The 12,672-nt window shown below is 38.0% G+C and overlaps 2 protein-coding genes across 4 annotated transcripts; one reads left to right on the top strand and one right to left on the bottom strand.

The window, feature by feature from the left end:
• Positions 1 to 46: 46 nt before the first annotated feature.
• On the bottom strand, positions 47 to 6,881 carry dmac2l (distal membrane arm assembly component 2 like). Of its 2 annotated transcripts, none has more exons than XM_051651477.1 (5): positions 6,764 to 6,881; positions 6,281 to 6,391; positions 2,743 to 2,951; positions 1,594 to 1,765; positions 47 to 414 (listed from the first exon to the last, which is right to left on the bottom strand). In XM_051651477.1, exons 2-5 carry the CDS (start codon positions 6,382 to 6,384, stop codon positions 300 to 302), a joined length of 600 nt encoding a protein of 199 aa, XP_051507437.1. In that variant the 5' UTR covers positions 6,385 to 6,391; positions 6,764 to 6,881; the 3' UTR covers positions 47 to 299. The 2 variants fall into 2 exon arrangements, with proteins under 2 accessions (XP_051507437.1, XP_051507438.1); XM_051651478.1 differs by having other exon boundaries at positions 6,694 to 6,786.
• A 5-nt stretch (positions 6,882 to 6,886) lies between these two features.
• On the top strand, positions 6,887 to 12,652 carry LOC127413895 (L-2-hydroxyglutarate dehydrogenase, mitochondrial-like). Of its 2 annotated transcripts, none has more exons than XM_051651460.1 (10): positions 6,887 to 7,119; positions 7,497 to 7,612; positions 7,702 to 7,838; positions 8,802 to 8,933; positions 9,363 to 9,525; positions 9,610 to 9,644; positions 9,738 to 9,905; positions 9,990 to 10,147; positions 11,532 to 11,663; positions 11,851 to 12,652. In XM_051651460.1, the coding sequence occupies exons 1-10, from the start codon at positions 7,028 to 7,030 to the stop codon at positions 12,044 to 12,046; spliced, it is 1,329 nt and encodes a 442-aa protein (XP_051507420.1). In that variant the 5' UTR covers positions 6,887 to 7,027; the 3' UTR covers positions 12,047 to 12,652. The 2 variants fall into 2 exon arrangements, with proteins under 2 accessions (XP_051507420.1, XP_051507419.1); XM_051651459.1 differs by having other exon boundaries at positions 7,687 to 7,838.
• Positions 12,653 to 12,672: the final 20 nt, after the last annotated feature.

Raw genomic sequence — 12,672 nt, 5'->3', positions numbered from 1 at the left:
TTATCATGAGACATAAAGCGAGAAATGGATACTAAAAAAAACAACAAAGCTTTAGATGGGATTTTATTGACAAATGCAAAATAACATTCTTTTACTGCCCAGGGTTGTCTGAGTGTATCTGATCAAAGCTAATTCTATGGAAAGTTGGTGTTAGTTTTGGCTAACACCACGTCCCTCCCTGGGATGCTTAGTTGCTTCCATACTGTTGCCACAGCAGCCATGGAGAGAGTTGTGGATTAAATGCACTCTAAGATTGGGCTGTAATTCACTGGGCATGCTCTGAGAGATGCTGTGATTGGCTAAGCCAGATCCAGTTCTATGGTGAGTCTGGGAAGTGCTGTCTGGAGTCTGTCCACAGTCTGATCTTTATCTTTTACACCTGGTAGATCGCTAAGAAACAGCCACTCCAGATTCCTAATACACACAAACACACATATACAGACTCAAAGGTAACACCAATCATAAGTGGTCACAGAAGACAATTACAAAAAAACAAGCTTTTTACCGATGCTCCTGTAACGTTATCTCAGTACCATGTTGTTCACAGACCTGTTAACCTAACTGTTCGTTATGAAGATAGTGTTTATAACTACAAGTCCATCTCCTCATGGAGTGCCATGGGATCCTTTGTACTCATTTGAGGCTACATTTTTCAGCCAAGTTCATTTTTTGTATCTACAGTGAGTGAACTTTTATTAATGTTTAACCAGCCCTGCTGAATTTAATAATACACTATAAATCAAGTTCCACTGGCCAAAGTCTCCTTGAACACTCAGCAAAGCTTTTGTTATTAGATGTTTACACTTCTAAGGGGCCCTGCCTGTGTTCTGTCTGTGCTATTTTTTAAAGGATTATTCCAGGTTCAAGTAAAGCTCAATCAACAACGTTTGTGGCATAATGTTAATTAACACAACAATTTATTTTGACTTGTCCCTCCTTTTCAAACTAACAAACAAACTAAAAAACAAAATCTAGTTACAGTGAGGCACTTACAATGGAAGTGAATGGGGCCAATTCACTTCCATTTTCAACAGCCACAAATGCTGTCTATTGAGCTTTATTGAACATGGAATATTCCTTTCTTGGTGGTCTATGTACACAAGCATCATACAGATGCTGTAGCATTACGTCTTGCTGGTTTTTCAGCATCTCGTACAATTTTAAAATATAGAGTTAATGTTGCTTATAAATTTCTGTCATTATTTACTCCTTCATATTGTTCTAACCTAATACTACTTTTTTTCTGTGGAACACATAAGGAGATGTTAGGCAAAATGTTAGGGACTGACAGCCTTAGTCACCATTCATTTTCATTGTATGGGAAAAAGATGCAATGAAAGTGATTTGTAACTAATGACTTACATTCTGTCTAAAATCTCCTTTTGTGTTCTACTGAAGAAAGTCATGCGGGTTTGAAACAAAATGAGAGTGAGTTGATTACAGAATTTTATTTTTTTTGGTAAATTACCTCTTTAATGCTGAGTTAATGCTTGTTTATATCTTCTGCCAATTGTAGAACAACACATTAGTACTCATTGCAACTCAGGAGGTGGAACAGTTTAACAACTGAATGGAAAGGTGCTGTTGTCATACCTTAGATGATGAAGAGCAATGAGTCCTTTGTCGGTCACGTTGCCACAAGACACAACCGTCATGTTCTTCACACTGGCCTGCAGCGTCTTTATTTGACCCAAACGCTCCAGACAAGTGTCCTCTATATAAATACACTTATTGAACCTGATTTCCTCCACATTCTCTAGGCCCTCTAAACACACAAAAAGGCAGAACATGAAGATTTGCAAGCATGCAGTTACCAATTATTATTCTGTTTTCTGAAGCATTTTATGTCATTATTCTGTCATTTACTCACACTCATGTGTCATGACATTTGGTCACGAGATGCACAAGGACTGATGAGGTTTGATGTTTTTTAACATGTCACCATATTGGATTTGAACTCCAGTTGATCAGTGTGTAAATAATGACTTATATTTCGGTTCATCATACAAGGTGATCGTATGTCATCAGAAGGCTTGGTATATGATGTATGAGTGGCATGGACTACTTTTAGTTAGTTACTATCAACTGCTATTAAATGGAAATCAGCAGTTGGGACATTTGTTAAAATATCTTCTTTCGTGTTCCGCAGAATAAGTCATCTAGGTTTGGAAACCTCAGGGTAAGTAAATAGAGTCTGAGAATTATTATTTTGAATAATAACAGATTTTTCATTTTTGGGTGAACTATTCCTTTAAGGTTTGTTGCTGATGCTCTTGTTCAGAGTACAGGAAGTATAGAAATGTACAATGTGATTTACAAAGTGGTACACATAGCAAGAGAGTATGTGTGAAAGGGAGAGGACTGCACTGTGTCTGTCTCTGTGTAAAACACCCCTTTGCTTTACGTCACTTTTTCCCACAACTGAACCTCTCATCCTCACCTGTGACACACAGACAATGTCTCGTCCTCACCTGTGACACACACAGTGTCTCACCTCATCTCACACACCGTCCTCACCTCTCACATACTCTCACTCTCTCTAACGGTCTCATTGTGTCTAATTTAATAAATAATGCAAGACTGTTTTGCTGGAGCAAATGGAGTAAGAGATCTCATGGTTCACTGATGATATCATTAAAATTGTATACGTAACGCCACAATGCTAAAGGTTAAGACATAATTCTGGGGTCACATCAGTGAGAAGGTCTTTCTTCAGTTGATCAGTAAGCAGCCATCACTTACCCAGGTGATCAAAGCCACGATACATGATGCAGGACTCAGTGGCATCAATAGCTTCTATCTTGTACCGGCCCAATGGCCCAGTTGGGAGTCCGTTGTAGTCATGCTGCCACCGGTCAAATCCACGAAATCGAACTTTGGCCCCACACCTCAGGAGCCACTCGGCTGCAGCTCGATCGGGACCCACCGCTTTAATACGCTCATAATCAACTCTGTTACAATCAAAGAACACAACATAAACTAAACGGTTCAATTGAAACGACATGTAAAGCATTGTGACATGTAATATGCCACCTAAAACTAGAGTTAGACAGATAGTCCAGGCAACAGGCCAAATAGATGATTATTGGCATCTGATGATAACCATGACACTAGGCCAATTAATACAGTAGATTACAGGAATATTCTGGGTTCAACACAAGTTAAACTTAATTATTTGTGGCATAATGTTGGATCACCTCTAAAACTATCAACATTATGCCAAAAAATGTTGTCGATTGAGCTTAACTTGTATCAAACCTGGATATTCCTTTAACAGTGTAATTACCAGCAGCCTTGTCAATAGTGCAAATTTACATTTTTCACACATTTCTTTCTGAATTTTAGGAAAATAAAATAAAAATGGTTATTTAATTTCAGCAATTTTGTGTATATCTCGTTTGTTCTAGTTAAATTGTGTATATACATTTATATAGTATATGGGTATTTTCTCAGCCATCTGAAGCTCTGTTCTCAAGGAGCATTGAAAACCCCATATTGATTAACCACTATCTAAAACAATCTTAAACAGCATTTTTTCTTTCTAATTCTTGTATATTGTTAAACAAGGTGAGGATTAAACAGACCAAGTTAAACTGCTGAAATCATGTAAAATGTAAAATTGGCCTGCTCTTTGCTATTTTGAGTGTTATTATGAGGATTAAACACTTACAGAATCTTTAGAACACCAATTAGAGACCCTAAATATCAGATGTAGTAAATTACTGCATTTAGATTAGTCTCTGTAGGGATTCCTCACTAGTGAATAGTCATTCTAGAGACAAATCATTCAAGAGATTAATAACTTTAGAGACTTAACACTCAAGACATTAGTTCCTCTTGAGATATTTTGGGCTCTCATTCTCCTTGTTGTTCAAACTCAGCCATTCATAGCAATAGTCCATCTGATTTTGTCCCACCTGGTTTTAAACAAGTGATGCTTAAATGAATAGTTCACCCAAAAATGAAAATTCTCTGATTTACTCACCCTCATGCCATCCAAGATGTTGTACATGCCAAAGATGACTTTCTTCTCCTGAAAACAAAGATTTTTTTTTAAACAAATATCTCAGCTCTGTTGGTCCTCATAATGCAAGTGAATGGGAACCAAAATTTTGAAGCTTTAAATTCACAAAAAGGCAGCATAAAAGACTCCAGTGGTTAAATCCATGTCTTCAGAAAGATATGATAGGTGTGGGTGAGAAACAGATCAATATATTTAAGTCATTTTTTAGTATCAGTCTCCACTTTCACATTCTTCTTCTACTTTTGCATATCACCACTTACTGGTCAGGGAGGATTATTTATAGTGAAAAAGGACTTAAATACAGTATTGATCTGTTTCACACCCACACCTATCATATCATTTCTGAAAACATAGACTTAACCACTGGAGTCTTATGGATCACTTTTATGCCTCCTTTATGTGCTTTTTTGGAGCTTCAACATTTTTGTACTCATTCACTTACCTTGTGAGGACCAACAGAGCTGAAATATACTTAAATTTTCGTTTGTGTTCAACAGAAGAAAGAAAGTCAAACACATCTGGGATGGCATGATGGTAAGTAAATTGGTGGTAGGTTTTTTTTTTTTTTTTTTTTTTGGGTGATCTATCCCTTGTAAGTGTATGAAGACTTGAACCACAGCAGCAGTGATCATAATTATCAGAGGCTTTACAGTCTATTATGGGTTGGGAAAGGAACAGGATGGAGAACTTTGCGATCAGTGTACTGAAACGTATTCTGTAAGATTACTCAAGGTCAGTAATGTATTCTAAATACTTTGGATTACTTCTTCAGCACTTGTAGATTTTTTCACTTGTTTTGACTATAAAAACTCTGCCAGTACATTAAGACAAAATACACATGTTAAAAATACATTCTCTGAAAAACCTAAATATCTTATGCAGTGTTGTTTCTAAAACAAAATAAATCAAATTGATCTTGTTTTAAGGATTTTATATATTTTTACAGGAAAACAATACAAAAATTATTATCAAGAATACGATTTTTGCCCTAATATCAAAGGTCTTACTAGAAAAAAAAAAAATTATGATCCAACGTGAATTTTCTTGATAAATAAATATGATCGTGTCTGGTAACGTGAATGTAAAATGGCTAGAAATAGCATATTATCTTAGCATAAAGCTGACAATTTACACAAGGTTTATTTCTATTTCTTCTGCTCCAAACTTACTTCAAACGTACTTCTCTGTCTGCTCGTATGAATGTAACACATCATAAGAAAGTGTTTCACCGCTGTTCAAATGCACTTTTGATCGCATCATTTATATGTATAAATGTTTTACATCTGAAAGGACTAAATATTAAATGAAACAAATGGCAATAAAATGCAAAGTAATCTCTTCAGTAATCAAAATACTTTTTGAATGTAACTGTATTCTAATTACCAATGATTTAAATTGTAACTGTAGTGGAATACAGTTACTTATATTTTGTGTTTTAAATACGTAATCCCGTTACATGTATTCCGTTACTCCCCAACCCTAAGTGTATCATATACTGTTTTGGATCACGATACAGAAAAACAATAACCTATACACTTATACAGTTGATATAAGTGTACTGTAAAACTTTTTGCATTAAAGGTGCTATATGTAATATTTTTACTGTTCTAAATCATAAAATGACCATAATATGTCATTAGAGATTTAGGAAACATGCTAAGTTGAAATACTGGCTTCTCTGATAACAATGCTACAGCCAGTATAGTCTACTCTTAAGCTTCCATTCCGGGCCGGAATATCTGTTTATGTTTTGGCCTATGTGATCCCGCCCACTGCCCACTTACCAATAGTATTTCGACACCGCCAGGTTGCCAGATTTGAACAAAGATAACAGATTCCACCCGACCTAAAAAGACTCACCACCATGACCAGACGCGTAGTAAAACAAGGATAAATACTGGAGACAGCTTAAAGCCCAGAAGTCCTTTAAAACGGATGCTGAGTTGGCTAATTTGCGTGTCAACATTCTGGCAACCTGCATGAGCTTCGAGTCTGGGAAGGGGCAGACAACTCCCCAATATTTTTAATTTGGACTGCAGTACCCATTTCAAACGTTTGTTGTCATTCTTACATATAGCACCTTTAAGCTGTCTTGTTGCCTTTATTCATGACGCAATACCATCAGTGTTTTGCTGTGTCACGTTTCTCAGTTAAAATTTTCCCCAGCTCAAAGAATGTACAAAACCGAGGAAACGGCCTATTTTTTCATTTTTAACCAATTTTTTTTTTTTACACTATTTTTCTACTGCACATTACTTGTTGAAAACAGCATTGAGCCAGCCCCAGAATTGACGGCTGCCCCCTGAAGGTTGTCTTTGCGTGGATAAAATCCTCCGTGCTGAACAAGTGAGCAAACTCATGTTGGTTCTGAGAAAGAGAGACATAGAAAGCGATGAGATAAGTCAATGCATGATGGCGCACTTTTCAACAACATAAATTTGTTTCCTAGAACGTTGCGGGAACGCTAGTTTACGGCTATAAAAAAGCAAACTTAAAAAGAACGTTCCTAGAACGTTAAGAATTGATTCTCAAAAAATAACAAAACGGGGGGAACTGTGATGTCTGCTGGGGAAGATGTGTGTATTGGATTTGATCTACAGAACAGTGATGGTCATGTCATTGAATCTAGAGGACAACATATTAATTTATAAAAGCTCTGAATGGCGTACAGATCTAATAGAATCCGTCTGTCTTCTACAGAACCGCTATGACGCCACAGATCCTAGAGGACATACATACTTGGTTCTGTCAGTTCCCGTCTCTGTGCAATCATTTATTTACATCCTGCGTGCGCGCTGATCTTTCACCTGGTACGTCAGCGTCGTCCCGCGTTCTCATTGGTCAATGAGTGTGCGTCAGGGGCGGAGCCACAGTGGACACTACAGGTTTAGCGCCTTAGCGGAGAGAAATTCACTACCCCGAGAATAAATCGAACCGAGTCAAAGACGAGCACTATGATAACACTGTCATAAGTCTCTCAGGAAAAGTGCAAACAGTTCAATAATGATACGAACTCGCGGTACCAGCCATGTGTGCGCGCGCTTACTCTCGCAGGGATTAAAGTCTATAGCGTGCAGAGCTGCACATCACAGCGGGTGAGAATTACAGCAGCACTACAGTGCATTTAAGTGACACTACAATTAAAGTACCAACAGCAACAGTACAGAGTACTTCTAGTAACAGGACAGTCATAGAGTTGCAGCAACAGTACAGTTAGAGTACTTACAAAAGCGCTACAGTTAAACTGTTTAGTAGTTACTGTTACAACCCTGGTTGATTGGAAGCAACATAAAGGACACTAGGACTCCAACTTTGCCAATCACAATGTAGCCTATTTTCATTGTATTAAGGGAAAGAGGCAATATGGCATAGAGAGAGTGTGTATGGGTGTGCCTTTGGCTTTTAAGCAGTACACAGATTTTCATACAGCACTATATCCAATGACCAAATGTAATTGTGTGTGTGTGTTCAGCTCGTTTGATGTGGCTGTCGTTGGTGGAGGGATTGTTGGGCTGGCCTCAGCTAGAGAGCTGATCCTCAGGCACCCAAACATCAGCTTTGCCCTGCTGGAGAAAGAGAAAGAGTTAGGTAAGTGTGAGTGTGTGCCAAAAACTTCTCATTCATCCTGATTTCATATTTATTGAAAATCCCCCCCCCAATAGCTCTCCATCAAACAGGTCACAACAGTGGTGTGATCCACAGTGGCATTTACTACACACCGGGTTCTCTGAAGGCTCAGCTTTGTGTTCGTGGGGCCACATTGACATATCAGTACTGCCAGAAGAAAGGTGTCCCTTATAAGAGATGTGGCAAGGTGAGAATGCACAGAACCATATATATATATATATACACACACCGATCAGCCACAACATTAAAACCACCTGCCTAATATTGTGTAGGTCCCCCTTGTGCCACCAAAACAGCACCAACTCGCATCTCCAAATAGCATTCTGAGATGCTATTCTTCTCACCACAATTGTATGGAGCGGTTATCTGAGTTACCGAAGACTTTGTTAGTTCGAACCAGTCTTGCCATTCTCTGTTGACCTCTTTCATCAACAAGGCATTTCCATCCACAGAACTGCTGCTCACTGGATGTTTTTTGTTTCTGGCACCATTCTGAGTAAATTCTAGAGACTGTTTGTGAAAATCCCAGGAGATCAGATGTTAGAGAAGTACTCAAACCAGCCCATCTGGCACCAACAATCATCCATGCGATTATCTAATCAATCCAATCGTGTGGCAGCAGTGCAGTGCATAAAATCATGCAGATACGGGTCAGGAGCTTCAGTTAATGTTCACATCAACCATCAGAATGGGAAAAAAATTTGATCTCAGTGAATTGGACCGTGGCATGATTGTTGGTGCTAGATGGGCTGGTTTGAGTATTTCAGTAACTGCTGATCTCCTGGAATTTCCATGCACAACAGTCTCTAGAATTTACTCAGAATGGTGCCAAAAACAAAAAACATCCAGTGAGCGGCAGTTCTGCGGACAGAAATGCCTTGTTGATGAGAGAGGTCAACAGAGAATGGCCATACTGGTTTGAACTGACAAAGTCTACGGTAACTCAGATAACCGCTCTGTACAATTGTGGTGAGAAGAATATCATCTCAGAATGCTATTTGGAGATGTGGGTTGGCACTGTTTTGGCTGCACGAGGGGGACCTACACAATATTAACCAGGTGGTTTTAATGATGTGGCTTATCGGTGTATGTGTGTGCGTACTGTATATATATATTCTCAATGTATCAAACACTCTGTATGTGAGTTCAGCTGATAGTAGCGGTGGAGAGAGAGGAGATTCCCCATCTGAAGGCTCTGTACGAACGTGGTCAGAAGAACAATGTACGAGATCTCCGTCTGGTTGACGCCAAAGGCATCCGAGAGAAGGAGCCATACTGCAGGGTAAGTGAAACCTGTTAGTGTGTTAATAAGTGTACAGTTGAAAGGCTAAAATTTTTCCACTTGTGTGCCATTTATTGGTTTGATCAATAATCAACTGATTGCAAAAGTGCTGACGTTTAAATGGTGACCTTAGACCTGCTGTATCAAATACTAAACTGTTGACTTTTGAATCATCTATGTATTATGTTTTATAATGTGTTTCAACCTCAGTAGGAAAATCAGTTTACAGTATGCTTGCTTTTACACAACCAGACTTTTTGCTGTAAGAATAATGTCTGCTCCAGTTTGGAGCTTATTTTGTCCAAGAACCACCCACAGGAAGAGACCATCTGATAGACATGAAAGTTCAGTTTGTTTTTATGTGCCATTTAGGGGCAGGATTGTCTGAAATAATTTATATAATTTGTGTATATGTGTTTGTATGCATAGGGCATCATGGCACTGGACTCTCCTTACACAGGGATTGTTGATTATCGGGTTGTGGCTCTGAACTATGGTAAAGACTTCCAAGAAGCAGGTGGCACTGTGTTGACCAGCTTTGAGGCCTCTGACATCACATTGGCAGCAGAGAGCCCAGCTGGGAGCACTGAGGGTGAGTAACATGACCTGTTCAATGTCTCAGATTCTCTTTTTTTTACTTTAAAACGGCTGTATTCATCCCTTTGTCTGTGTTTAGGCCTAAAGTATCCCATCATCATCAGAAGCTCAAAGGTGAGAAGTTGTAGTGTGTGAATTGTATTTTGTACAAGTTTGGGACATTTTTATTTTATTTTTATTTTTATGTGTTTGTATGTTTGTGTGTAGGGGCAGGAGGTGAGGTGTCGGTTTGTGTTGGCGTGTGGAGGCCTGTACTCCGATCGATTGTCTGAGATGTCTGGCTGTAGTTCAGAACCCCGTATCGTTCCCTTTAGAGGAGATTATCTGGTGCTCAAGCCAGAGAAAAACTACTTGGTCAGGGGCAACATCTACCCTGTGAGTAGAAACACCCCTGCATACAAACACATAATCCATAGAAAAATGAGGACTTGTGTTTAAGGACTCTGTGTGTGTGCTGAGGTGCCGAACCCACGGTTCCCATTCCTGGGAGTGCATTTCACTCCTCGTATGGACGGCAGCATCTGGTTGGGCCCAAATGCGGTGTTGGCATTTAAACGAGAGGGCTATAAACTCTATGATTTCAACACACAAGAATTCATTAATGCAATCTCATACAGGTAAGTACTAACATGTACTCGCATATATACTCTTACTGACACATTTAAACACACACTCACATATACTGCACTTAACTGTTTGCCTTGCATTATTTTATTTCAGTTTGTTCTTCTATTTAGATGTTTTCTCTTATTCATTTGAATAACTTTTTATATTAAACTTTTATTTATTTATTTTTCTTTCCTAAAATGTTCTTCAATTATTTTAAACTTGACTTGTATGTGTCTTTGTTACTCTTTTTCTGTATTATACCTATGTAAAGCACTTGCCTTGCTTATAAAGGAATATTCCGGGTTCAAAACAAGTTAAGCTCAGTCGTCAGCATTTGTGGCATAATGTTGATTACCACAAAATACATTTCTTTAAAAAAAAAAAAAAATCAAAAATTGAGGTTACAGTGAGGCACTTACAATGGAAGTGAATTGGTACAATTTTTGGAGGGTTTAAAGGCAGCTTGTAATTTTATAAAAACACTTTCATTAATTCTGTTAAAACTCATGTATTATTTGAGCTGAAATGTTGTTTAAATTGTAATTTTACAGTCATTTTAGGGTTTGTTGACATCGTCATAGCAACAAAGTTGTAAAATTGGCTTTAACTTTTAGGTTAGTAAGTGAATTTATTACACTAAAATGAGGTTTACACACATTTTGTTTATGTCTTGTGGCTATACTTTTGAAAAAGTATTTTAACATTCAAAAATTGGCCCCTATTCACTTCCATTGTAAGTGCCTCACTGTAACACAGATTTTTGCTTTTTTTAAAGATTAGGAGGGGCAAAGCAAAATAAATTTTTGTGGTAAACAACAATATTATGCCACAAATGCTGTCAATTGAGCTTAACTTGTATTGAACCCGGTATATTCCTTTAAAGAGATAATTCACTCTAAAATGAAAATTCTCTCATCATTTACTCATTCTCATGCCATCCCAGATGTATATGACGTTCTTTCTTTTGCTGAACACAAATGAAGATTTTTAAAATAATATTATTGGTTTACAATTTACAAGTGAATGGTGGCCAGAACTTTGAAGATCCAAAAAGCACATAAAGTCAGCATAAAAGCAATTCATAAGACTCCAGTGGTTAAATCCATGTCTTCAGAAGCGACATAAGTGTGCCTGCGAAACAGATCAATATTTACTTTAAATCCTTTTTTTACTGCTTTTTGGAGCTTCAAATTTCTGATCACCATTCACTTGCATTGTATGGACCTACAGAGCTGAGATATTCTTCTAAAAACCTTAAATTGTGTTCAGCAGAAGAAAAAAGTCATATACATCTGGGATGGCATGAGGGTGAGTAAATTATGAAGTGGAGTATACAATCATTTTGGGGTGAACAATCTCTTTACGGCACTCATGTTGAATGTGTGTGTGTAGGGGCCTGCAGAGACTGGTACTGAAGAACATTGTGTATGGAGTGGGAGAAATGTATAGAGGTGTGTTTACCAGTGCTCAGGTGAAGATTCTGCAGAAATTCATACCTGAACTGAGCCCCAGTGATGTCCTAAGGTAGAAACACAAACTCTCTGTTAGGCAGAGCCATTAGGCATGTGTTTTAACTAATTTATAATCACCAATGTTGTTGTACAGTCACTCTGAAATTGTATGTGTTTTCCCCTCTCTCTCTATTTATCTCTCATGCTCACACTGAACTTCTTTTTATTTTTGTTGTTTTGCTGCTTGTTGGTTTGATCAGGGGGTCGTCAGGCGTGCGTGCACAAGCTTTGGATGCTGAAGGAAACCTGGTGGATGATTTTGTGTTTGACGGTGGGAAGGGAGAGTTGGGCAGCAGAGTTCTGCATGTACGCAATGCACCGTCACCCGCAGCAACCTCCTCCATGGCTATCGCTGAAATGGTCGCAGATGAGCTGGAGAAAAGATTTCAGCTATAGACATGCCTACTTGTGATGTCACAAGGCTCGGCATTGACATCATTATGATTACACTATCACCTTGATTCAGAGAATAATTATACAATAGGTTTTATAAACAAACTATTATAGTAGAATGAAACAGGTGTGTAATGTGATGAGATTTTTGGTGCTCTTTTCTAATGTATCTTCATTTCTGGAATGCTGGGTAACTGTTATTATGTCTTTATAAATCTGATGGCTTTATGAGGAAGAGGAACTGCCTTAAACTAATGTACATATCTGAGAATTTATAAAAATAAAACATGACGACCTTTTTTTAGCTGGTGGGTCTTAAATTTATCCCTAACCTCCTAACAATTATTGAGTCATTAAAAAATGACTTTTTCAGTTTTAATGTTTCCTGCTGACAAGCAATTCGATTGAAATGTTGTAATTCCCTATGTTCAAGCCGTTTACATGATTTCTAACGAGATCATTTTGCTCTTGACCACATGAGGGCAGTGGCTGGCTGGGAATTTTGTTTTTTTTAGACCCGCAGTAACTAAAATAACCATCTGCAAAACCTGATATAATCTTTGGAGTATTGGACAAAACGCAATTATGAAGAATTTTAACTTTTTAGAATATTTACTATCATTTGCTAT

This window comes from Myxocyprinus asiaticus, chromosome 23 (genome assembly GCF_019703515.2).
Source record: "Myxocyprinus asiaticus isolate MX2 ecotype Aquarium Trade chromosome 23, UBuf_Myxa_2, whole genome shotgun sequence".
Classification (NCBI taxonomy): domain Eukaryota; kingdom Metazoa; phylum Chordata; class Actinopteri; order Cypriniformes; family Catostomidae; genus Myxocyprinus; species Myxocyprinus asiaticus.
The sequence above is the reverse complement of the archived record's forward strand: the minus strand, read 5'-3'. Positions and strand labels throughout refer to the sequence as shown.

What these genes read in the sequence shown, in the direction of transcription:
- dmac2l (XM_051651477.1), bottom strand. Translation starts at nt 6,384, where the DNA reads ATGAGTTTGCTCACTTGTTCAGCACGGAGGATTTTATCCACGCAAAGA. An exon ending in CTCAATGCTGTTTTCAACAA is followed by an intron (nt 2,952 to 6,280) that starts GTAATGTGCAGT and finishes TGATTGTAACAG; the next exon opens with AGTTGATTATGAGCGTATTA. An exon ending in TCGTGGCTTTGATCACCTGG is followed by an intron (nt 1,766 to 2,742) that starts GTAAGTGATGGC and finishes TTGTGTGTTTAG; the next exon opens with AGGGCCTAGAGAATGTGGAG.
- LOC127413895 (XM_051651459.1), top strand. Translation starts at nt 7,028, where the DNA reads ATGATACGAACTCGCGGTACCAGCCATGTGTGCGCGCGCTTACTCTCG. An exon ending in GGAGAAAGAGAAAGAGTTAG is followed by an intron (nt 7,613 to 7,686) that starts GTAAGTGTGAGT and finishes CCCCCCCAATAG; the next exon opens with CTCTCCATCAAACAGGTCAC. An exon ending in AGCCCCAGTGATGTCCTAAG is followed by an intron (nt 11,664 to 11,850) that starts GTAGAAACACAA and finishes TGGTTTGATCAG; the next exon opens with GGGGTCGTCAGGCGTGCGTG.